The sequence below is a fragment of the Anabrus simplex genome, chromosome 1 (assembly GCF_040414725.1).
Source record: "Anabrus simplex isolate iqAnaSimp1 chromosome 1, ASM4041472v1, whole genome shotgun sequence".
In the NCBI taxonomy this organism is placed as follows: domain Eukaryota; kingdom Metazoa; phylum Arthropoda; class Insecta; order Orthoptera; family Tettigoniidae; genus Anabrus; species Anabrus simplex.
Genome location: NC_090265.1, coordinates 24,923,000 through 24,950,071, shown reverse-complemented (window position 1 = coordinate 24,950,071; position 27,072 = coordinate 24,923,000). Strand labels below are relative to the sequence as shown.

The 27,072-nt window shown below is 39.7% G+C and overlaps 2 protein-coding genes across 5 annotated transcripts in view; one reads left to right on the top strand and one right to left on the bottom strand.

The window, feature by feature from the left end:
* mib2 (mind bomb 2) overlaps window positions 1-23,652 on the bottom strand; it is a 223,286-nt gene extending 199,634 nt beyond the window's left edge. Inside the window, exons 1-3 of one of the 3 annotated variants that reach the window (XM_067155808.2) lie at window positions 23,371-23,652; window positions 10,573-10,719; window positions 3,423-3,684 (exon numbers count right to left, since the gene is read on the bottom strand). In XM_067155808.2, coding sequence (XP_067011909.2) covers window positions 3,423-3,648 — 226 coding nt within the window. In that variant the 5' untranslated portion in view covers window positions 3,649-3,684; window positions 10,573-10,719; window positions 23,371-23,652. The remainder of the gene's footprint in view (window positions 1-3,422; window positions 3,685-10,572; window positions 10,720-23,370) is intronic. The other 2 variants (XM_067155799.2, XM_067155789.2) reach the window with 2 other exon arrangements.
* Window positions 23,653-23,979: 327 nt separating this feature from the next.
* The window catches only part of PIG-A (phosphatidylinositol glycan anchor biosynthesis class A), a 137,394-nt gene continuing 134,301 nt past the window's right edge, over window positions 23,980-27,072 (top strand). For both annotated transcript variants that reach the window (XM_067138723.2, XM_067138724.2), the window contains exons 1-2: window positions 23,980-24,290; window positions 24,512-24,668. In XM_067138723.2, coding sequence (XP_066994824.2) covers window positions 24,274-24,290; window positions 24,512-24,668 — 174 coding nt within the window. In that variant the 5' untranslated portion in view covers window positions 23,980-24,273. The remainder of the gene's footprint in view (window positions 24,291-24,511; window positions 24,669-27,072) is intronic.

Here is a 27,072-nt window from a genome sequence, read left to right as displayed (position 1 = left end):
AATGTTACATAAATTTTAAATGTAGTAATTAGAAGTTAGAAGCATGATTTTCAAGAAGGTCGTATTTATATCTTCGAGATGTACTTTCAATGCGCAGTGTCTTCGCAAAGAAGTTATCATAATCACTTTAAAACCATGGAAATAGGTAATCTTCAATTGCAGAAACCAATATCCTTATGTAGGAATGCTTTTAGCCAAATATGGAGAGATTTAAAACAATGTTTCGACGATTACCAACGAAAAGTGAAACGCATAATATGTTATAATCTAACCGTAATATGGAGTGGAGTTAGATGTTTCTGTTGGTTATTAAGATCTGGTTATCGGCAGTACGCGGTCACATGTGAGTAAATATGAACTTGAGTTGTTCATACTTGTATTTCTCTTACAGGGATGTGTAATTATGTGTTTTTGAGTAGAAGTATAACCCATTAATGCAATGTTGTCACTCTATGATAGAATATTAAGACTTTATGCCGCTAAAGAAGTAATGTTAGATATTTATATGAGTAATTAAGAGTTTATTCGTCGTAAATATGACATTATAAATATAAATATTCGGAGGGATATATTTAAGAAATGAATTAGGAGAAGTTGTAATGTTTACGGTTGAAATATGGAGAGAGATGGATACTTGAGATTTATTGGTAGTAATTACATGATGTGATACTAACCATTGATTTTATTTGACATGTTGGCGGCATGAATTTAATAACATTATAAGATATTTTTGGGTTAATGGGATATTCTTGCTGTAAATACGTTACGCAATTCGTAGGTTGATAACCATATATATAACCATATTTACTCATCGAAATAACATCTCCAAATAATAAATATTGAGGTAAACATGAATTCTTCTAGGAAGATTTTGCATGTTGTAATGAGTCTTATTTGGTATTTGTTGTCGAAATTATCATTGATGAAAGGAAGCATTTTCTTGAATTAAGCCTCTGCCATTGATAAATAAATATTGTTACTGATTATATTCTATAAAATTCCATGAAATTGTAATTGAACTTAGACGCAATCATGATTCTCGATATATGTAAGACCTGATAGGATAATGATAATAATTTATTGTTAGGCGATACCTACATTTATTTCTTAGGAAATAATTTGGATATATTTATCCAGTAACTTGGTGAAAGTGATTGGTATTCTTTTTATATACATAGCCATTGGGAGCTATAATAATGTGGAACTTTGCTTTCTCTGCTAGCATTACATTTGAAGATCAGAGATGAATGGAATGATGAATGATTTGTTCAAAAAAAAAAAAAAAAAACGAAATAAGCAATTTTGAGTTAAATGAATGAGATTCAATTTTGATGTTAACCATTTTAAATTTATTTACTTATGATTTTATCCATACATTAACTTAATTAATACTTTAATTTAATGAATATTCAACAAGAATACTATCTAATGAGCTTGATAGTCACGACTTATGCAACTCCATAAAGTTTTCTTTGTTTTACGTTGTAAGAATCATAATTTTTTTTTTAACAAGAATGATTAAGCTTAATCAAAAACTTTATTGATTTATCCTTTCAATGAAGAGATACTGAATGTAATTGGATATTATTTTATCATTTTAATTCATCCCATATTAATTCTTTGAATAAACCGAGTATTTATATATTTAAATTACTACTATTGCAGTTTATTTTCATAATTATAGCAGATAAGCTTACGTTGAATTATTACATGATTATTCTTAGTTGAATGAGTTTGGATGATGACTCTATTGGTATTTAAGGATGGATGGAAGTGCTGGTAAAACATAAAGGAAATGCGGGTTCCCAGTCGATCTCACGTTAAAAAAATATACCTTATTGATGCACATTAGTTAGCCCTGAGAGGTATCGAGTAGCAAGTTGAAGATGATTTTAAAGCTTACAGCAGAACGCGAAATGGAGAAAACTGCTTTAATTGGAACTTGTACAAGCGTGATGAACTTATTATACACCGATTAATGGAGACAAACATAGCTACCAATACTTAGCATCATTATTAATGCATGATCCATTCAGTTGATTCCAATACATGATGTAATCGGAAGGGGGGAAACAGCCGGTGCAATACATGGGTCGCCCGATATGGCTCAAGAAAGAGTTTCCCCGCAGCATGATTATCAATTTGCTGGGTCTCTTCAGTAATGTGGAGCTTATCTTTCGTGAACGACCCGTAGCGAGAATTCATACCAGCCATTCTAAACATGAGCTACTACTAAAACTAATGCCATGCAAATGATGCGATATGTATGCAGCACGATTCTTGTTTGTGGGAGAAACAGAGATGCCAACAGAGGGTGAGGAAAAATACAGACTTCCATATATGTGCAAGTCAGGAGCACTAAACCAACTTTGACACAAATAATACCTGCTCTGTTGGGTCATGGGTGTTTCTTTGTTTGACCACATCACCAATAACAAAAGTCCAACATCAATTTGGCGAGTCATCTAACACCAAGAAAATGAGAGAATGTTGGATGCGCTGGTTTGGGCACATTCCCAGAGCAGCACATACATCTGTTGCCAAAACTGCCCACCTCCTGGACATCAACGGTAAGCAACCACGTGGACTGGCAAAGCAGAGATGGCCGTACGTGGTGGATTGGACAAAGTGGCAAGATCCAGAGAGTGCACCCAGCACCAGCGAGAAATCACTAAGATGAAGTAGAAGATTCCAACTTTTTGGCTGCCAAATTTTGAAAAATAATGTGAGGATTACTCGCATATACATGGTAAGTAATGGAAAACAGAAATACTGGATTTGATGAGAAGGGAGCACATGTATTTGAAGACGCGAGTGTACGAAGATGTGGAACATGTCTTTGTCCTTTTCATGTTCGTCTTTGTCCCCTCTATCTTTTGCTCCCTCTTCCCACAATAACCTGTTCTTGTGTTTATCATATTATCAGCCGTGCCTACATACACTGTTGAAAATGACAATGTGAGGAATTGCATTTTAGAGGGCAAATGGCATCTATACTATAAACTTTAACTGGACATTGAAAAAAAAAAAAAAAAAATCATTAATATTAGCATCTCAAAAAAAAAAACTGACTCTTACGAGAAAATTATTATATTGTGTCCACCTTTCAATACAATGCTGAAAGGTGAACAATATAATAACGTGAGAGAGAGACTGTGTGTGTGTGTGTGGGGGGGGATTTGTAAGTCAATTCAAAACCAATCATAAGGTTTATTGTGCGTAATAATTAATATTGACATACTTAAGCAACATATGCTAAAGGAAAGCTTTATGATGTTCTAGTAACAAATTCACACTTTCAACAGTATACTCGGGGACAATCATGTTTCTACCTTTCCACATTATAAATGATAATAGGAGTATACATCTAAAGTATCAGATAAGAGTTCTGCTTACATTTGCTCTCCCACTACGGTACGTACCAGCTGGAGCATTGTCGGCCACTCGCAGATCATAGGCGCCTTCGTAACCCACGCGGTAGTTGGTACGCGAGCCCGAATCCCACTGGACTACCACGGTCTTGGCGGGAGAAGATGGACTGCCGAGCTTGCCGATCTCCACCACTGTTCCGCAATGGCCTTCTCCATCATCCTGCAGTCCCCACTTCCAGTCGGGCCCACGCACTACCCTGAGGCCCACCTCCAGCATCCTATGACCAAGGCATACTCATCCTCCCAGCACAGGCTGAAAACAGCATCACTTTATTACACACTCTTGTTGGGACGTTATAATCTAAATATATACTTCGTATGGAACAAATGACCTACATAATTTACAAACAAATATGTACATAATAAATTAAAAATGAACATCAAGACTTTTCAACCAAGAAAGCGCTGGTGCTGATGCTTTCGTGAACTCTTCCCAAACACCTATGAAGCTACGCTGTGGAGACTCCCGAATGATGTGGTTCATCGTCTATTCTTGAGCTCCGCAGTCGCAAACAGGTGAATCTTGTCATCCACATTATAATATAAATAAGTAGTTATTACCGTTTTGGAGGTTCTTTTGGTAATTCCACCTCCGGAACTGCTGGAAGGGTGAAAACATTCAGTCCTCCCAGATCAGAGGGGCTACAGCCTGTCAATGGGCCAAAAACCAACTGAAAAACTGCAAGGCAGCAGATGATAACAGAGCAAAATAATAAAAGTTGGAGGAGCAACTCTGGAGAACACACTTCTAGTATCTACTTCTAAATAAGTGTCTCAAGGAGGGGAGGGAGAATTCCAGACTTCAAGAAAGGTGACTGTACAAATATTGAGAACTATAGGCCCATTAATTTCCTATCCATCTTTTACATACTGCTGGTCAAAATAACAACAAACAGACTTACACAGAAACTTTACATGTACCAACCCATTGAAGAAGCTGGTTCCATGAAAGGGTTCAGCACAATTGATATGTTCAGACAGTGCACTATCTTACTGAGAAATGTAATGAATAAAATGCCTTCCCACATAGATTTCATGGCTTACAAAAAAGCCTTTGATTCTACTGAGGCTTGGCCAGTACAAAAGGCAATGGATAAAGCCAACATCAACTCCTTGATCAAACATCTATGAACATGCAAGAATGCACTCCAAAACTGAAGAGGACTGGGTCACGGGTGAAGTTCCAATCAAGAGAGGCATCAAGGCAGGGTGATGCCATCTTACCCAACTTTTCACCTTGGCACTAGAAGATGTGTTCACAAGTTTGCACTGAGATTTATAAAAAGTCTCGAACATCAACAATCTGCTTTGTTGATGATTTGTCCTCTTCAGCAGCGATGCTGGTGGACTCAAAACAAAGCAAGAAGAACTTCAAAAAGCCACCCAAACTGTAGGACTGAAAATGAACTGGCAGAAAACTAAAATTATGAGCCCGAACAACATTCAGGTTACCATCAACAATAATATCCTTCAGAAAGTTGATGAGTATGTGTACATAACAACAAACTTGGGTGGGACAAATCAGACAGCCGAGATCACCAGAAGAGTAGGCTTGACCTGAGATGCCTTCAGCAAACTCAACTATATCCTCCAAGACTCAAAAATTCCCATGAGACTTAAGAGGAAGATCTACAACATGTGTGTCCTACATGTCGCATCCGATGGGCTTGAAAGAGTGACTACCAAGATAAAGTGTTAACAGAATCCAGAGTTTGGCAGTGAGCGATGGAGCGGGGCATGCTGGGATCAGCTCACCCCTTTCAGACCGCGTATTTGACGTTTCTTTGGTGCTAGACCGGATTGCAGAGCTTATGCGGGACATGTAGCATGTACTTCAGTTGTTTTTACTTAGCGCTTGTCCACCATGGGGCAGGAAGAAGAGTTTAAAAATGCAGTTCATCGGCAATATGGCGGGAAGCAGTAATGCCAAAAGTAAGTATTTATTTTTGTTGCATTCATATTAATCTAGAAGCTTTACTGAATATCAGAACATAATCACTGAAATGTGTAAATTGTTTAGTGAACGTTACTTATGAACATACATCATCGTGAAGGTGAAGCTGATTCCTGCTCGTGGTGGCCCTGCATAGGCAGTTGGATCTGAATTTCCATTACCTAACTGAACGTCAGCATTCCAGAAACAATACAATTCATATAAGATGAGTAAGATGTTTTCCAACAATTGGGAAAGGCTCGTATCAGAGCCAATCATTACAATTATTTCTGTTAACATAGAAGGATTATCAACGTGTAAAGAAGAGCTATTACACCTCCTTTGTTATACCCACAAATGTGATTTATTATGTGTTCAGGAAACACATAGGGACATTCATCAATGGTGCCCTAAGATCCGAGGAATGAAATTAGTGGCCGAAAGACCTCATGGCCTGTATGGTAGTGCCATCTTCGCCAAACCAGATCTTAAGATTGTTACGACTTCCATCACAGAACAAAATAACGTTGAAATAATTACTGTAGAAGTTAGTAACCTCGTAATTTCCTCTGTTTACAAACCTCCCAATGAGGTATTCTCATTTAATCCTCCCCCTAATTTCAGCAATCGGAAACCATCTGTTATTGTTTATTTCAATAGACATAGCACTGTTTGGGGTTATTCTCAAGATGATTCAAATGGAGGTGCAGTACTAGAGTGGGCAGAACTGCATCGTCTATCCTTGGTCCATGATAATGAACTTCCTCCATCTTTTAATAGTGGTAGATGGCAATGTGGATACAACCCTGATCTTATTTTTGTGAGCGAGAAATTAGCTAATCAAAGCATAAAGTCAATTTGTACACCGATTCCTCACACACAACACCGCCAAATTATGTGTCAGTTGGTACCAGCAATCCGCCCCCACACCGTGCATTTCAGGCGAAGGTACAATTTCAAGAAGGCAGACTGGCAAAAATTCACCACAATGCTTGATGAGGGGATTACAATTGATCCCATCCCAGAGGCATATGAAGAGTTCTTGGAAGTCGTCCAGTATTGCTCCAGAAAAGCTATTCCTAGGACCAGTAGGACCAGTTATATTCAAGGTCTTACCTCTGAAACATCCACTTTGCTGAAGGAATATCACGACCCTTTCAAAAAAGATCCTTTCAGTGACGAAACTATCCACAGCGGACAGCGTGTTATTTCCTCCATTTCAGAATCCAAACGTAACTAATGGATTAAATTAATGGAGAAGCTAGATATGGGAAGAAACAGTTACAATGCGTGGAGGTTGCTTAGAGACCTCAGTAATGATTCAACTAAGACCTTACTACATAGTAACGTTTCTGCAAATCAAATAACGCTGGGAGAGGATCAAAACAAAAAGAAGAAAAGCCGACTAATCAGGAAAACAACATTCTCTCTAACCAGTTTGCTATGGAAGATCTACATAGAGCACTGAATAAATGCAAAAATGGTAAAGCGGCAGGTCTTGATGACATTTGTATTGAGCACCTCAAAGATTTGGTCCTGTCAGTAAGCAATGGCTCTTGGATTTATTCAACAAATGCATAAAATATTGAAAAATTCCTAAACTGTGGAGAAAAGCAAGAGTTATAGCAATACTTAAACATGACAAGAACGCAAGTGATCCGAAGAACTACTGACCAATCTCCTTGTTGTGCCATTTATACAAAATCTTCGATAGAATGATTCTGGAGGGACTATCTGAAGTGATAGACCCACTACTCATACCAGAACAAACCAGCTTTCGACCAGGGAGAAGTTGTACTTCCCAAGTACTCACCTCACACAATATATCGAAGACGGCTATGAAGCCAACAAAGTCACTGGAGTAGTTTTTGTTGACTTGACACCAGCCTACGATACAGTTAATCACCGTATACTGCTTCGTAGTAAAGTGCACAGTATAACTAAGGACTATAAACTCACCCTAATGATTGAGTGCTTTCTACAGAACAGAAGGTTTTTGTTGAATTCCAAGGCCAGAGGAGTTGATGGGGAACTTAAAGAATGGCCTTCCACAAGAGAGTATGCTAGCTCCTATAATCTTCAACATCTACACCAGTGATCAGCCTCGCCCACAAGGGACAAAGAGCTTTATTTATGCAGATGATGTCGCTCTGGCAGCTCAAGAGGAAACATTTGAACTTGCTGTAGAGAAGCTCTCCCATGCTCTACAAATTCTAAGTGGCTATTACCAAGAGAACCAACTAAAGCCAAACCCATCAAAAACACAAGTCTGTGCCTTCCACCTGAAAAATCGACAGAAAATTGCAAGTGATTTGGGAAGGTAAAATATTAGAACACTGCTCACTCCCAAATATCTAGGAGTAACTCTTGACTGAGTACTAACCTATAGAACACACTCTCTGAACACCAAAAGGAAGGTATTTTTTTGCTATGGGCTTTACGTCGCACCGACACAGATAGGTCTTATGGCGACGATGGGATAGGAAAGGCATAGGAGTTGGAAGGAAGCGGCCGTGGCCTTAATTAAGGTACAGCCCCAGCATTTGTCTGGTGTGAAAATCGGAAACCACGGAAAAAAGGAAGGTATTTGCAAGGAACAATATTATCTGGAAATTATCGGGTTCAACCTGGGGGTGCATCTTCTCCTTTTAAGAACTTCAGCAATAGCTCTCTGTTATTCAGCAGCAGAATACGCTTGCCCTGTCTGGTGTAGATCTAGTTATGCTAATCAAGTGGATGTTGCCTTAAATGAAACCTGCAGACTCATTACAGGATGTTTGAGATCTACACCACTTGATAAAACTTATTGTCTAGCAGGTATCCCACCTCCAGATATTCGCCGTGAGTGTGAATCCAGAGTGGAGAAATCTAAAGCACTGAACCTGACGACTCATACTTTATATGGGTATCAACCAGCAACCCAATGGTTCAAGTGAAAGCTTTCTCCATACAACTGAAAGCCTCACTGAACCACCATGGAACTTCAGAGTGAATTCATGGCGTTCCAGATCCAGCTACCTTTCAGAATGGATGACACCTTCCAAAAGACTTCCTTCAGGCCACGAGCAGAGCTGGTCAACATGGAAGACGCTCAATTGGTTGCGTTCAAGAGTTGGAAGAACAAAGACCAACATGAGAAAGTGGGGTTTTGTCTGTGACTCCACTCTATGTGAATGTGGTGAAGAACAGACAATGAGCCATCTTCTTATTTGTAACTTGTGCCCAACTACTTGCCCTCTCCAGAATGTGATCGACACTACCAAAGAAGCATGTGAATTAGCTGCGTATTGGTCACACCATGTTTAATTAAATTTGTATTTTGTAGAGCTTAATCACATCCTTGAGAGCTGGGAGCAAACTGGCTCAGAAGGCATTTCGCTCTCGACTGACGATGCCTGATGTAATCTACCAAACATCAACAGAACTACTCAACTTTTTTTTTTAACTCGCTAATCTTTATTACTTCCAACAAACAACAAATTTTTATATTATGTTATGTAATTACTTTATCATTATGACAAGACAGAGCATCTTCAATGGCTGACCTTTTACTAGCGTGTCCAACATTAGTTACACATACATACTTCATTTAATATTTTTATACTACTATACACAACGTATCTTCCTTTGCTGGCGGGACCTAGTGTTTACAGTGCACTAAGTCTTCTGGTATAGGCTAGAGCAATTTTGTTACTTTCATTGATCTATTTCTGTCTTACCCTTGGCTTTGACAATATGAAAGTGATTGAGGTATGAGCGATGCTAGGAATGCCATTCGTTATGCAGCCAGTCCCTGCTATAAATGGTGTGAAAATGTTGCTCATAGGGTCGGTTAGTGCATGCATTTCAGTGGGCTTGGCAGAATGATATGTAATAGCAACTTCTGGCTCTGTGAGGAAAGCAACGGGAAACTACCTCACTCCTCATTTCCCTAGTACGCCTCTTCAGTGATGCCTAGGCCATCTATGACAGCTGATGGTGGAGCTATTGAGGATCCAACCAGCCTTAGGGCTGATGACTGAACATACACATACACACAAAATATATAATTAGAATTCTTTTTGTGGATTTTTCTTCTCTTTGCATTTTGAAACAAAATTAAGTAAAGTCCTGAAGTTTCAGTTTCTGACAATGAGCAATTTAGCAACTTCTGAACTAAAATATATTCTATTATTACTGTGAACTATCGGTCAACTGTTTTACAGCAGACGGGAACATCATAAAATAATTAGGATGAATGCAACGACATGGCATAATCGCTGGCTGTTTTTCTGTTTAAGAAGACACCACTGATTCAAACGATGAAGTCACTAGCGACTTTAAAATTAACCCAATAGCTTACAAATTGGCAATACAGGTCAACTGTTTTACTCTCATGCCACATATGCCATGTTCTTGGTTACAAATATCAACTGGCAGTCCAAGTTAATATATATAACTAACACAGGAACTATCAATAGACTTATATCACAACAAATTTGGAATTTCACTGACGGAATGGATATCATGTTTAAAACTACAATGTCCCAAGAGGGAAGTGTGAAACTAACAAATTAATATCAAATAATGGTGGGCAGCCCTTGTTGCCGACCAGCCATGAGCAGAAGTCATTGTACCCGTTCTCTCTTTCTCCTTTCCTTTCAGCAGCGCAAATAACGTTTTCTGCTAATCAACAGAAACTCTGGCAGCTTGCAAGGACAATCATTTTGAGATTTTTCATAGAATATTCTCAATCTGCAGTCTTTCATTTGTAGTCAATTTTTATCTCTACAGTTCCAAGACACAACTGGATAATCAAGGTTCGGAAGCGGCTATACAACGGAACAACCTCCAAAGTTCCCACTGCCAATAAAATACTGCTTAAAGACACACATGCAGTGTAACAGCCAAATGTTTGTTCGGTGTGCTTGGTGACAAACATTTATGTTTCATAATTCAATCAATACACATCTGCTTCACTTTCGCTTCACACAACCACCAGCTTGTTAATCAACACTCTGACTGCTCGACTTGCCACATCAAGCACCTGCAAGCTTCCAATTTCAGATCCTGGCTGCTTTCTTCTCGACAAATTTCTATATGTATTTTGAGACCCTGCAGTACTAAACAGCACCTTATTTTTTGTGTTCAGTCTTTCTATACGATGTACTTTCTCTCAGCAAAATTCCTAGTTAGTTATGATATGAGTCCACTCTAGTAAGCACTCACCTAGTTATCAGTGGAGATAACTAAAAATTGAAGGATATACACAAGTATTCAAAATGATCATTTTTCTTTCACACAAGTCTTGTTGTTGCCATACTGCTTGGAGCGATATTTTATATTCTTTATCATCTAGCCTATGTAGCAGAGAACCTGAAAGAGGAAAAGATGTATTAACATTGGAAGGTGATAGCTGTTTCAGAAGTAATGACCATATTATTCATTTACAGGGTTAAGTATGAGTAACACAGCATACAAATTATTTCTATAACAAGGATATAGGTTTATACATTATGAGCACATCTACTTAAAAAAGCCATGGTAAGCGACTCAGAGGGTAGAAACACTGGTCTTCTGAGCCCAAGTAAGCACGATCCATCCTGACTCAGTTCGATAGTATTTGAAGGCAGTCCAGTACTGAAGCCTCATGTCAGTAGATTCCCTAGCATAAGAGAATACCTGCAGGATAAAATTCTGACACCTCAGCATCTCTGAAAGCCATTAACAAATGGAATGGTAAATCAATAACAAATAAAATGATAACTTTGTCTGTACACTTCAAATATTTGTCTCTTATCTCAGATTAGGTGTACTAAAGTCAATAATGGGTTCAGTTCATTCTTTCTTTGTTTGTTATGACATTAAAGAAAAGCAGCTAAACAATATTTCTTGAAACTCTGTATTAAAATTCAGAGACAGCTGGGTTGTGCACTACACTATACATTACTTTATTAGTATAAAGTGACAGTAATATTAAGGGTGCTAAAATGAGGAATGTCAAGTTCCTCAACTAATATTAAATGTATCAAAAAGCTCCTTAATGCTTTATGCACTTTTACCATTCAAGGAATAATAATGGAGATATATCTCCAGAAATCATCCTTCTCTTTTCCTCTTATCCAGCTCCTGCTGGGTCAGGGATTTATCGTACTTCTTCACTTTCCTCTCTCCTTCCATTACTTTGCCCCAGTCCAGGTTTCTTCTTATTCTTGCACTCCTCTTTATTGAATTGCTCCACCTTGTTCTAGGTCTCCCTCTCCTACTCCTTCCCTCAAACTTCATCTCCGTCATCTGTTTTGGTATGCTTTTATCCTCCATCCTCTTTACATGTCCAAACTATGTTGGTTTATTCCTATCAATTCATTCATTTCCATTCTGACCTCCTTTCTCAAAACTTCATTTCTCAATCTGCCTTTCCTGAATGAAAATGAAAACCTACAACCTGTTTTCCGGTCATTGACCGGGTCAAGGAAGGAATGAATGAATCATATAAGCCTATATATATTTGACATTTAGATGTACTGATGCCTTCTATGTTGATCTGACAAATACGGATGTTCTGTCCTAGTTTCAATGTCTGGTGGTCCTCAAAAGGACCCATATTTACTTCTGAAGAATTATCCATGTGCATTATGGCCAGGAGATCAACAACTGTTGATAGTTTGGCCGCCAGTGAGTTACTGTTGCTTGCTTAGCACCACCCAGGGGACACGTGTAGGGAGGAGCTGTACAGATCAAGTCCTTAGTCTTACGACATATCCAGGCAGACTTTCAAGATGGTATGAAGACGTCTGTAGTATTTATTGATTTGACAGCAGCCTATGACACAGTATGGAGAGGGGGCCTCCTTTTAAAATTCTTAAGAGTGATCCCCTGCAGAACTCTAGCCCAATTAATAAATAACATGCTATGTGATAGATATTTCCCAGTTATCCTGGGCAAGGAAATCAGTAAGCAAAGAACTTTGAAAAATGGTCTTCCACAGGGCTCTGTACTCGCACCAATCCTTTTTAATCTATATATTGCAGACATCCCTCATACTGTACGCAGGAAATTTGCTTGTGCAGATGATCTAGCCATTGGGATCAGTAGAAAATGCATAGAGGAAACTGAAAGGATATTGACCGACGATCTTTCAGTCCTATGGCAGTATTACAACCAGTGGCGACTCACACCAAACCCAAGTAAAACAGAATATGTTTTCGTCTTCATAACAAACAGGCAAACCGACAACAGAAAATCTATTTTAATGAAAATCTAGTTAAATTTAATCCTACTCCAAAGTATTTGGGTGTCACCTTGACAGATCCCTAACTTATCGACAACACCTGAATAATACAACAGCCTAAATCCGTTCCAGGAACAACATCCTTCAAAAGCTATGTGGTACTACATGGGGATCAACAGCTGCAACACTTTGTTGCTCTGCACTGGGACTAGTCTATAGTACAGCAGAATATTGTGCTCCAGTCTGGCTGAACAGCAACCATACCAGCAAACTCGACATCCAGCTCACTACAATACATACAATCACAGGTTGTCTAAAAACTACACCAACATTTTGGCTCCCAACTTTAAGTCACATTCATCCACCTGCACTGAGAAGACAGGATGCTTTGTTACGTGAATATAAGAAATATTGGATCACCCGGACCATCCAATTCATGACTACATTCCAAGTGCAATATCTGGCAGGTTAAAATCCAGACATCCAGCAATTAAATCTGCTGTTAAACTTTTCAGTACAGGCTTCAATATAAATGATCATTGGGAAAAAAATGGATTCAAGATGCACCACCAGACATTATAACTGTTTTAAATACCCAAACTAAACCACCTGGTTTTGATCTGCCTCAACGTAGTGGAAAACTGCCAACAGGATTCATACAAACCATGGAGTATGTAATGACTTCCTCTACAAATGGAACAAAATTTCTGCTCTATCTTGTGTTTGTGGAGCGACTCCCCAGACCATCCAACACATTGTGCAGCAGTGTAGTATTATGTCATACTCGGGAGATCTGAAGGACTTTCTATCATTGTCTGCAGATGCTGTTAACTGGATAGATAAATTGACTCTCACTATATAAGTGCATACACTGTCATTGTATACTCTGTTTCATGTCTAATAGTAATAAGGCCCTAGTTATTTTAGTATATGATTGATATATTGTTGTATATTCCAAGGTGCAGAAATAAACAAACAAACAAACAAACAAACAAACAAACAAACAAACAAACAAAAACAAACAAACAAACAAACAAACAAACAAACAAACAAACAAACAAACAAATAGGCTATTAGTACAACGGGATCACCACTCCCAAAGTGATTTGTTCATGACTGATAAATGCTACGAGATGAGAATGGAGTGTTGCTGGAAAGAAAGATGAGAGGGAAAACCGGAGTACCTGGAGAAAAACCTGTCCCGTCTTTGCTTTGTCCAGCACAAATCTCACATGGAGTGACCGGGATTTAAACCACGGTATCCAGTGCTGAGAGGCTGACGCGCTGCTGTCTGAGTCACAGAGGCTCATCTGTCTTTCCTACTGATACAAAGTTATGGGAGGTAACCCCGAGGGAAATGAAATTTGTCGATTAATTACACAGTTACCAAGGCAAGAAAACCAAAACCAAACAGTGGGGCCCAGCTGAATAACTAAGGCATCTTAATAATTGAGTAGCAAATCAGGGCAGGTACGGGTAAACTCCTATGCGAAAAGAAAAGCAAACATTGAATTTAAATTAATATGGATGTTTGTGGATTACTGTAGTCACGTCCTAGTTCGTGAACCATGGGCAACGGCTGAGTGGCCTAGTAAGTGGTCCTGAGAGTCGGGATACCAGTTGCTATGGAATGGGAGTGGGCATCTCGGACATATTCTGAGTCGTGGCCCTCCTTGTGCACAGGCGGCTACGACTATACAATTCACCAGTGGTCCATAACCCGTTAGAGGAGAGATCCTCACTTGGACTATGTGCAAGTAGGGTAGCATCCTGCTTCATGAATTTACCGAGCTCAGAACACTTTAAGCAAGCCTCGGACCTATGGGAGTATCGGAGTCCCACTCCCATTTGACAGGCGAGGGACTCCTTGGAAACAACTTGGCGAACGAAATGGAATTCGATGGGGAGCTATCAATATTAATGGGGCTTATGGAAGAAAGAAAGTAGAACTGGCTGAGTCAGCAAAGAGGATGCATCTGGATGTGCTAGGAGTAAGTGATATTCGGGTAAGGGGAGATAACGAGGAAGAGATACGAGATTATAAAGTGTACTTGACGGGTGTTAGAAAGGGAATGGCAGAGTCTGGGGTAGGGCTCTTTATCAGGAATACCATTGCACGCAACATAGTTTCTGTTAGGCACGTAAATGAGCGAATGATGTGGGTAGATTTGTCAGTTGGAGGAATTAGGACTAGAAGTGTGTCCGTGTATTCACCATGTGAGGGTGCAGATGAGGATGAAGTGGACAAGTTTTATGAAGCATTGAGTGACATTGTGGTCAGGGTCAACAGCAAGGATAGAATAGTGCTAATGGGCGATTTCAATGCGAGAGTTGGGAATAGAACTGAAGGATACGAAAGGGTGATTGGTAAATGTGGGGAAGATATGGAAGCTAATGGGAATGGAAAGCGTTTGCTGGACTTCTGTGCTAGTATGGGTTTAGCTGTTACGAATACATTCTTCAAGCATAAGGCTATTCACCGCTACACATGGGAGGCTAGGGGTACCAGATCTATAATAGACTATCTTAACAGACTTTGAATTCAAGAAATCTGTTAGGAATGTACGAGTTTTCCGCGGATTTTTCTATGATACAGACCACTATCTGATCTGTAGTGAACTAAGTATCTCTAGGCCTAGGGTAGAAAAAGTGAAATCTGTCTGCAAACGAATAAGGGTAGAAAATCTCCAGGACGAGGAAATTAGACAGAAGTACATGGATATGATTAGTGAGAAGTTTCAAACAGTAGACAGTAAGGAGGTTCAGGATATAGAAAGTGAATGGGTGGCATACAGGGATGCTGTAGTAGAAATAGCAAGGGAATGCCTAGGAACAACTGTGTGTAAAGATGGGAAAAGGTGAACATCTTGGTGGAGTGATGAAGTGAGAGCAGCTTGTAACCGTAAACAGAAGGCTTATCAGAAATGGCTCCAAACAAGGGCCGAGGCAGACAGGAATTTGTACGTAGATGAAAGAAACAGAGCGAAACAAATAGTTGTTGAATCCAAAAAGAAGTCATGGGAAGATTTAGGTAACAACCTGGAAAGGCTAGGTCAAGCAGCAGGGAAACCTTTCTGGACAGTAATAAAGAATCTCAAGAAGGGAGGGAAAAAGGAAATGAAGAGTGTTTTGAGTAATTCAGGTGAACTCGTAATAGATCCCAGGGAATCACTGGAGAGGTGGAGGGAATATTTTGAACATCTTCTCAATGTAAAAGGAAATCATCCTTGTGGTGTTGTGAACAGCCAAGCTCATGAGGAGGAGGAAAATGATGTTGATGAAATTATGTTAGAGGAAGTGGAAAGGATGGTCAATAAACTCCATTGTCATAAAGCAGCAGGAATAGATGAAATTAGACCTGAAATGGTGAAGTATAGTGGGAAGGCAGGGATGAAATGGCTTCATAGAGTAGTAAAATTAGCATGGAGTGTTGGTAAAGTACCTTCAGATTGGACAAAAGCAGTAATTGCACCTATCTATAAGCAAGGGAACAGGAAGGATTGCAACAACTATCAAAGTATCTCATTGATTAGTATACCAGGCAAAGTATTCACTGGCATCTTGGAAAGGAGGGTGCGATCAGTCGTTGAGAGGAAGTTGGATGAAACCCAGTGTGGTTTCAGACCACAGAGAGGCTGTCAGGATCAGATTTTCAGTATGCGCCAGGTAATTGAAGAATGCTACGAGAGGAATAGGCAGTTGTGTTTATGTTTCGTAGATCTAGAGAAAGCATACGACAGGGTACCGAGGGAGAGAAGATGTTAGCTATACTGGGGGACTATGGAATTAAAGGTAGATTATTAAAATCAATCAAAGGTATTTATGTTGACAATTGGGCTTCAGTAAGAATTGATGTTAGAATGAGTTCTTGGTTCAGGGTACTTACAGGGGTTAGACAAGGCTGTAATCTTTCACCTTTGCTGTTCGTAGTTTACATGGATCATCTGCTGAAAGGTATAAAATGGCAGGGAGGGATTCAGTTAGGTGGAAATGAAATAAGCAGTCTGGCCTATGCTGACGACTTAGTCTTAATGGCAGATTGTGCCGAAAGCCTGCAGTGTAATATCTTGGAACTTGAAAATAGGTGCAATGAGTATGGTATGAAAATTAGCCTCTCGAAGACTAAATTGATGTCCGTAGGTAAGAAATTCAATGGAATTGAATGTCAGATTGGTGATACAAAGCTAGAACAGGTCGATAATTTCAAGTATTTAGGTTGTGTCTTCTCCCAGGATGGCAATATAGTAAGTGAGATTGAATCAAGGTGTCGTAAAGCTAATGCAGTGAGCTCGCAGTTGCGATCAACAGTATTCTGTAAGAAGGAAGTCAGCTCCCAGACGAAACTATCGTTACATCGGTCTGTTTTCAGACCAGCTTTGCTTTATGGGAGCGAAAGCTGGGTGGACTCAGGATATCTTATTCATAAGTTAGAAGTAACAGACATAAAAGTAGCAAGAATGATTGCTGGTACAAACAGGTGGGAACAATGGCAGGATGGTACTCGGAATGAGGAGATAAAGGCTAATTTAGGAATTAACTCGATGGATGAAGCTGTACGCATAAACCGGCTTCAGTGGTGGGGTCATGTGAGGCGAATGGAGGAGGATAGATTACCTAGCAGAATAATGGACTCTGTTATGGAGGGTAAGAGAAGTAGAGGTAGACCAAGACGACAATGGTTAGACTCGGTTTCTAACAATTTAAAGATAAGAGGTATAGAACTAAATGAGGTCACAACACTAGTTGAAAATCGAGGATTGTGGCGACGTTTAGTAAATTCACAGAGGCTTGCAGACTGAACGCTGAAAGGCATAACAGTCTATAAAGATAATGTATGTATGTGTGTATGTATGAAACCAACAGTGCTTACACCAAGACTGACAAGAACCACAAAGACCATGAAATCTTGCCTCGCTCTCTTAAGGAGGCCGAGGCTGGCCCCAGTCCAATCACCAGGAAATCAATCAGGCCACAGAAGCTTACCCCTCACCACCCAGATCCACCAGTCAAAACCCCTGGTATTTTTTCCAACCGAAATATTTATCGAGAACTTTCGATCTTCAGAAATTAGTAAAGGACTAGAACATACTTTTAGAATCGCCAGGGGCAGACACCCTCTGTTGCGAAAGTCCAAGTCACGACGTTTTCACAACGTTCCAGAATATCACTTAACAATAATGACAACCCTTTACAATTTAGCCATAGTTACATGTCCAAATACAACAAATTTTTCTCTTTTCCTCCTCTACAAAACCTGTCACAACATGTCCAAATTATGTTGGTTTATTCATATCAATTCATTCATATCCATTCTCACCACCTTTCTCAAATCTTCATTTCTCAAACTGTATGTCTCAAACATACTTTTCAGGTAGTTCATTTCACTGGCTTGAATTCTACTCTCCTCCCTACTTGCCAGTGTCCAGCACTCAGCTGTACAAGTCAATATGGATGCACAATACATTTTGTACATTATCTCTTTACACTTTCTTAGTAATTATCCTAGTTGTGAAGCTTCCACGGTGTGTAGAGTATTTAGTTCTTTTTCCAGGTTGAACCGTGTTGTTTTTTGTACATTCAGTGCAGTTTGCTGATGTTTTGAATACACTGCAGTTTCTTTGTCAAGGCAACTGAAATACTCCTACTTGATCTGAGGTAATCAGTCTTCCAGGGAGCAAGATTACAAGCAGCAAAGGGTAATACCTAACATAAAGACACTTAGAGGCAGACCAGTTCAAGGAGCTTAAGAGGTTGATCATTAAGTTCTGAGACATTTTCACTGACAGGGTGTTCCATTGCATTAACACTGGTGATGCTATCCCTATCCGTCAATCATGACACTGGGTACCTCTGGCTAAGAAGATAGATTGATCAGATGCTGAGCAGCATGAAGCAGCATGGGGTGTTCAATGTAGTGCTGGTGAAGAAGAATGGCAAGCTCTGCTTTTGCGTTGATTATTAGAAAATTAAGGATATTACTAAACGGACTGCTTTCCATTCCCCTGAATCGACAACACCTTGGACACCATCTGGAGTCTAGTGGTTTTCAACCCTAGCTGAAGTCGGGCTCTGTACCCAGATGACAAGGAGGTTGTAGCAGTTCACTGCTATGCCTTTTGGACTACGCAACACACCTGTGTCTTTCGAGCGACTGATAGAGCCCGTGCCGAGAGGGCTCACGCACGACGCCTAACTGGTCTACCTAGATGACAGCATGAGCACCTGAAAAAGCTCTGGATTGTTTCAGAGACTACGAGGTACTGACCGGAAAATGAATCCTGGGAAGTGCCAACTATTCCAGCAGGCAGTACCACCTAGTGCATATTGTTACACCTGAGGGAGTAGCCACAGACCCAGAAAAACTAGAAGCCATTAGAGACTGGCCTGTACCAAAGGACATGCGGGAGCTGAAGAGTTTTCTCGGCCTGTGTACCTATTACCAAGGGTACTCTGCCAGCTTTGCCAACATCTTGAATCTACTTGCGCAGCTTATAGAAGAGAAGAGGCAGTTTTGATAGTCACCTGAGGCAAGAGCTGCACTCCGGTCACTCAAGGAGTCTCTGTACTAAGCATCCATCGTGGGATATCCTAAGTTAAAAATTAAATAATTGAAAAAGAGGTTCAACCTATTCAATACATAAAAGAAAGAAATGTAGTGATTACATTCTTATTTAATAGTAACTATAAATGGGACCGGTTTCGACCCTAGTCCAGGTCATCGTCAGCCGTAAAAACATGTAAAACAATGCATATGAAAAAGAAAAAGATTAAGTGAACTCTGGATCGGTATAAGATGAAACATAAATTAACGATGGGGGTAGAAATTGTGAGTCACTTAAAAGAAAACAGTACGCAATATTAAGAATGGATTGTACAGAGGGTGTTTCAGAGGTGTCCAGTTAATTTCCACCAGTTTTTCCCGCATTAAAGGGGCAATATGCAGCCCTGCATTGTCATGGAGAAGAATGACATTTTGGATCGGTCGCCAACATCACTTGTTGCAATACGCAACTTTTGCTTCATCCAAAAGGTGACAGTAATAGGCTGCATTAATTGTCCTTTGTTCGTGAAGAAAATCCACCAGCTAATCACCCGTGAAGTCCCAGAAAACGGTTGCAAGCACCTTTCCAGAAGATGGGCGTGTTTCGGCCTTGACCGGACCTGCTTCGTCTCTTCGCCGCCACTCCATGCTTGCTTGCTTGCTTGCTTGCTTGCTTGGACTCTTGGGGTGTAATGATGTACCCAAGTTTCATCACAAGTCATAATACAATGCAAGAAATCCTCTCCTCCCTCCCGGTAACGATGCAGGAGTCTCCGACAAACTTCCTGGTATAAAGTTTTTTTGTTCCTGATTGAGGAGACGAGGAACGCACCTGGCAAACAATTTTCTAAAATGGAATTCATCTCGGATGATGGTTTGAACACTTCCGTAACTTATTCCTAAGGCTAAGACAATTTGCCAAGTTTTTATTCACCGATCTTCACCAATAATGTCACAAATGGCTACAATGTTGTCTGCAATGATGCTTGTCCGTGGTCTCCTTTCATGAGGTTCATATTCCACAGCTTCTCTTCCTGCCACACATTTTTTAGCCCACTCATACACTCGAGTCTGCAAAAATGTTTCTTCCCCAAACTGTGCGCGGAGTCTCTTCAAAATTTCGGAAGGTTTGGTGCCCTCTTCTGCGAGAAATTTTATCATGATGCGTTGTACAACAGACATGTGCACCCCTTGCTTTTTCATGGCAAACTGAAGCAGCCCAGCTCTCCACCGTCGTTCGCGTGCACAAACCCCTTCTCCAGACACCTCCACCAACATCCTGGCAAAACCCCTCACCAGAATTATTACTAACAGCAGCGGTACATTCAAATTCTCGTTTGTATTTGATCAACCTTCGTAAAAAAAGCTTGTGGCCTAGTCCACATGTTTAACACATCAAGATTGCAGCCCTAGCATCATGGAAATGTGGACAATGCTTTTCAATGAGTATTTACGGCAAGGAAAGATCCCAGACAGATGGAGGTACGCTACTCTAAAGCTTTTCTATAAAGGCAAGGGAGACTACAGCGATCCGGACGCCTACAGAGGCTTGCAAAACTACTGGAAAATCACATTCCAGACAGTGGTGGTGGTGGTGATTATTGTTTTAAGAGGAAGTACAACTAGGCAACCATCCTCTATATAACACTAATCAGAAGGAAGAATGGAAGGGATCCAACACTTCGAAGAATGAAGATATCGGCCAAAGGAAGACAAGGGCCACGAAGGGCGTGAAAATGAAAGACTCCCTAGCCCTCGCAAACCTAATAGCATCGGGGTCGGAAAAGAACAAGAGTTGACCAAGGGAGGTCGGAAAGGATAGATGAAAGTGAGGAGCTTGGCACAAGTAAGTGGAAGCAATGCCAGAACTCAGCTGAGGGCCCCGTGGTCGCCAACCCACGCTCCAAAGTTCAGAGCCCGTGGGGCCATTCCAGACAGCCTAAGCCATTTGGGTTTAGGAAAAGCCGATCGGCATTGAACGCCACTGAATGTCTCTGAAAGGACATTCAGGAAGCAATCAGCTCTCAGAGAGGCAAACCGATCACAGTTTTTGTGAAGTAGGTATTCAAAGGCATTTGATACTGTGAACAGAAAGAATAGGATACGCGAAGGAAATTCTAGAGTACAAATAGCAAGGGATATTCTAGCTAAAAAAAAATTTTAAAAAATTAAGATCGACAACTCTCCACATCCACAGGAATACAGCAGATGAACGATGTCCTACAGGGAGATCTTTTGAGCTCCATCCTGTTTAATACTGCAACACACAATGGGGTACAAGCAGTAAAAACTGAAATGGGTGAGTGTAACATATTTATGCAGATGATATGGTGATGGCATCAGCTAACAGGAATGCATTACAGGAAGCTTTCAAGAAACCACTCGTCTGGGCTAAAGAAAATGACCTGGCCATTAATAAAAATAAAAAAAAACTGACAATGACATTTAAATGAGGCAGGAGACACACAGCAGCAGAAGCCATCACATATGAAAGGGAAGTATTGACCACAATGAACAGGTTTAAAGATCTAGGAATGACCCGCCAGCCTCTTGGAAGCACATTTACCTAACATGTGACAGGGAGACCTGCAGCAGCAGTGTTCATAATCAACGACATTTAACACCTGCAGAAACTTTCCCTAAAGATTTTTTTTTGCAAGTTGCTTTACGTCACACCTACACAGATAGGTTCTTATAGCGACGATGGGATGGGAAAGGGCTAGGAGTGGGAAGGAAGTTGCCGTGGCCTTAATTAAGATACAGCCCCAGCATTTGCCTGGTGTGAAAGTGGGAAACCATGGAAAACCATCTCCAGGGCTGCCGACTGTGGGGTTCGAACCCACTATCTCCCGAATACTGAATACTGGCCGCACTTAAGCGACTGCAGCTATCGAGCTCGGTCCCTAAAGACAGCAAAAGAATTACTCAAGATAAAGGTACAGCCAATGATTACCTGTGGTATTTATCTTATATGAGAACACCTGTCAATGTCCAACATGAAAAACATTGAACAAAATCAAGTCAGATATTCCTGAAGCAAGTACTGTATGTATCAACGTACACACAATCAAGGCTGATACATGAACTGTGCAGAGAGCCAATGCTGTTGGAAGAGCTGTGTCTCAAGCTGCTGCTGCCATCTACACCTCCTTATCAGGAACTATAAGCTCATCACTATAAGAAGGCTGAGATCTGGAATAATTCCTATGTTACAGACACTATGACCAGCAAGGAATGGACGAAAGCTAATTATGAACTATGGCACTTGGTTACAAGGTATGCGGTGCATGCCTTCCACAACAAGGTATACCGTACACGGCACTTTTGTATGCCGAATGAAGATTGTGTTTGTTCCCTAGCATGTAAATGATATCACATGGAAAAGTGTAAAAAGAGAACTGTGTCAATCACACAATTTTGTAACAACCAAGTTATGTATTCATGAGTTCTATTTTTGGGCTTATGCCGTGTAAATAATTATAAAACACACTCAACGTTTCAAAAGGAACCTTGCCTGAAACGTTGAGTGTGTTTTATAATTATTTACACGGCATAAGCCCAAAAATAGAACTCATGAATAGTTACACGGGCCGTGAAAGTCTAAATGATAATATTAACCAAGTTATGTACTTTGCATGTTGTGTGCATTTCTGTTATTAATTAAAAGATTATAATCAGATGAGGCCTGACTCAACACTCCTTCTCAGAGAATTGCAAAATGTAGATGTATGTGTGTATGACAGGCGATGCGATGGTATTCAATGCTAAACATAACATTAAAAAAGTTGCTTGGATACCAGCTGAAGTTCCACACAGGCATTTGACTTCTGTACCTTAAGTATCCTATAGGCACCTGAAAGACCGACTTTACAAAACAGAGAGACAGCAGGACAACTTCCCACAGCAGTGCTAAATTCTTTCCACGAATGCTCCATAATCGTTCAAACAAAACATCATGTTTTCCTTTGTTTACCCACAGAAAGGAGAAAGAATAATGTTAAAATCATGCACACACGCACATAATATCCACAGTAACTGTTTTGTAGAACTGCAGGCAGTGAAATTAAAACTTCACAATTCATGAAAGGCTGAAGTCGGCTGAATTGCAGGCGTATTCTAAGCAAGCAACAGTCTTCTTCTTCACAAATCAAAACTGGGAATTCTTGAGAATTATAACTTGAAAAAATAACGAAATTCACCACAGTGAGCTCTTAAGCACTTTGTGAAACTTCAATTAAAATAAGGAAAGATTTACCATACCCAATGTTGACTGTCACAGAAGAAAACAACTATTCATTAATGACAGGAGCAAATTGAATACAATACTTTCACGAATACATCACTTCTGCTTAGATTGTCTCTTAAACTTCGAAAGTGGTGCCGATCTAAAACAATTCAATTCACCAATACCTATCTGTGAACCTCCGGCGATCAAGCCATATCCTGCACTGCGCCTACTTTCCTCTATGTGAAATTTACGTGGAATTGTACACGATCATTAGTCCTTCGTCTGATTACATGTACTTTCCGTGTTTCCGTCTTTGATGACTACATCGCGAACAGTTGACACTTGACGCAGCTCCCGTGTGTAGGGATCCAAGAAACAAACTACTCTTCAGGAAGACATTTCACTTCTCATAAAGCAAAATTACTTACTCTTTGGCACACTTTTGACTATTAATATGCAATTTTTAACACAATTTAAATTGTTAAAACTAAATCATGCTAGAAGAAAAATTCTATAGAAGACGTTATTCATTAATAAAATGTAAATATTTTAATATCTTCGTCCATGGTGCCTTGTTGGTTTTAATGTTGGCTACAGGTTAACAACTATCTTTGATCTTTCCTGTTGCGTGCTTTGCAGTTGATACATGTATTTTATAAGAATTTTTATAAATAAGAATACTCTTCAAATACAAGTTAACTGATAAGCTATGAAAACTTCGGCATTTTAATATGCAGCAGTATTACAGAAACGTAACGTGTAGCTCTTCTATCAATAACTTGGAAAGTCGGCGCGTATGCTTGAAAGTTAGGTTATGATGATAAAGGAAGAGGTTAGGAGCGTCGTACAACTGTTTCGTTATCTTTCTTAAGAGTAATCAGATAATTTTATAAATGAAACAATGAAATCTGTATACTGCAACTCTTGGAGATGGCTCACAAAGTCTGGTTTGTATATGTTTTTATTGCCTCAATATACAATTAATTTTTTTGTATCTACTTGACAGATCGACCCCGTGAAAGGGGCGTGTCACTGAGTTAATGTCATATCAGCAGATGCCTCCTTTTTTATATATGCACGGTTTGAAAATATTGTAAAACGAATATGAAATGAATGATCTTTATTTCACCAACCGGAAACAAAAGTTTTATTGAATATTGTGTTTCAGTATGGTCTCAGACTTCTTCTACCCTAATATGGGTGGCGTTGAGGAGCATATTTTTAACCTGTCTCAGTGTCTCCTCATTCGAGGACATAAGGTGGTTGTCCTAACACACTCTTATGGAGAAAGAGTGGGGATTAGGTACATGACAAATGGATTAAAGGTGAGTGCTCGAGAAAAACATTAAAATATAATTGTACTTAAGATTTTTATCTGTAAAAGTCAGTCAGTGAGTCAGGAAGTCATCACTGATCTGCATTTAGGGCTTTTTCCCATGTGGCAGATTCTCTGTCAGTTTTTTACCCAGTCCTTTGTTAAATGATTTCAAAGAAGTTGGAAGTTTATTGAACATCATTTCTGGTAAATTATTATAATCTCTAATTCCTCTTCTCATTTGAGTCATCAGTCCATAGCCTGGTTTGATGCAGCTTCCATGCCACCCTATCCTGTGCTAACCATTTCATTTCTACATAACTGCTGCATCCTACATCTGCTCTAATCTGCTTGTAATATTCATACCTTGGTCTACCCTTACTGTTCTTACACCCTACACATCCCTTAAAAACCAACTGAACAAGTCCTGGGTATCTTAAGATGCGTCCTATCATTCTATCTCTTCTTGTCAAATTTAGCCACAACAATCTCCTCTCACCAATTCAATTCAGTATCTCTTCATTCGTGATTCGATCTATCCATCTCAGCTTCAGCATTTTTCAGTAACACCACATTTCAAAAGCTTCTATTCTATTTCTTTCTGAGTGAGTTATCGTTCATGTTCACTTCCATACAATGTCACGCTCCAAACGAAAGTCTTCAAAAACATCATATATATTATTTCAGTAGTATAGATCCCTTTTTTGGCGCTCACAAGTAACCAGTCATGACAAATGAGCATTCAAAAGAAAGAGATTAGACATTAGCAGTGATGAATTGCACTCTCATTTCATAAATATTGATAATTTCTTTAAAATATGAGTTTTAAAAAGTTGTACGAAGTGTGCGATTTACAAATACTGTTGCTGTAGGAAAATATGCACCAGCATTGCTGTCCACTTCACATTTTGGCTGTTGGGATGCCTGTTGTATGACATTATAATATGCTGTGATTATCAGTTAAAAAAAGAATGATAGTAAAACCAAAAATTACTTTCGGCACATTCGTCAGTATAATAATGCAGTTGCATTTGCTTCCGTTCAAGTGGATACCATAAATGTTAAAAAAATCAAAGATTACGTCAAGTGGTAAGTAAGTCTGTCTAATATTGTACTGATTTGTGTATTCCTTAGTTCACCAGTAGTTTACTAGGGGGCTACTCCACAACATACTTTATGAACATGTAAGATTTCTTGCACGGGTCCCCTAGTTTTCTAATTCCTATATCATTGTTCGAAGGGAGCAACTTTCTTAAGAAAGGCCTTCCTTGCTTGTACTAGCCTGCATTTTATGTCCCCTTTACTTCTGCCAAGTAACAATATTCATCCACTTCCTCCACCATTTCCCAATCCAATATTTCCCGCATCACCTAACTTCATACAACTGCACTCCATTACTTTTGTTTTGGACTTACTTATTTTCATCTTGTACTCCTCACCCAAGACTCTGTCCATGCCATTCAGCAACTTCTCCAGATCTTCTGCACTCTTAGATAGAATAACAATATCATCGACAAATTTCAGGGTTTTGATTTCCTCTCCTTGGATTGTGATTCCCTTTCCAAATTCTTCTTTGATTTCCTTTACTCCCTGTTCTATATAAACATTGAAAAGTAGGGGCGGGGGACAAACTCCAGCCTTCCCTCACCCCTTTCTGGATTGCTGCTTCATTTTCGTAGACCTCAATTCTTATCACTGCAGACTGATTTTTATATAGATTTAAGACAAATCATCTTTCTCATTACCTGATCCCAATCACCTTCAGAATCTCAAATAGCTTGGTCCAATCAACATTATCAAATGCCTTTTCAAGATCTACGAGCACCATATATGTGGGCTTGCCCTTCTTAATTCGATCCTCTAAGATCAGACGTAAAGTCAGGATTGCTTCACATGTTCCTGTGTTTCTACTGAAGCCCAATTGATCTTCTCCCAACTCAGTTTCAACCTGCCTTTCCATTCTCCTGTAAATAATACATGTTAAAATTTTGCAGGTGTGAGACACTAAACTAATGGTGCAATAGTTTTCACACTTGTCAGCACCAGCTTTCTGGGGAATAGGTATAACAACATTCTATTATTACAAGATATATTTTGCCGGGCTGTGTGGCTCAGACGGTTAAGGCACTGGCCTTCTAACCCCAACTTGGCAGGTTCGATCCTGGCTCAGTCCGGTGGTATTTGAAGGTGCTCAAATACGACAGCCACATGTCGGTAGATTTACAGGCACGTTAAAGAACTCCTGCGGGACTAAATTCCTGCACCTCGGCGTCTCCGAAGACCGTAAAAAGTAGTTAGTGGGACGTAAATAAAATAACATTAACAAGATACATTTTATTACAGGATACATTTAATTTTTCCTTTGTAAAGTGAATAACAACATTCTGCCAAAAATCGGATGGCACTTCTGTCTC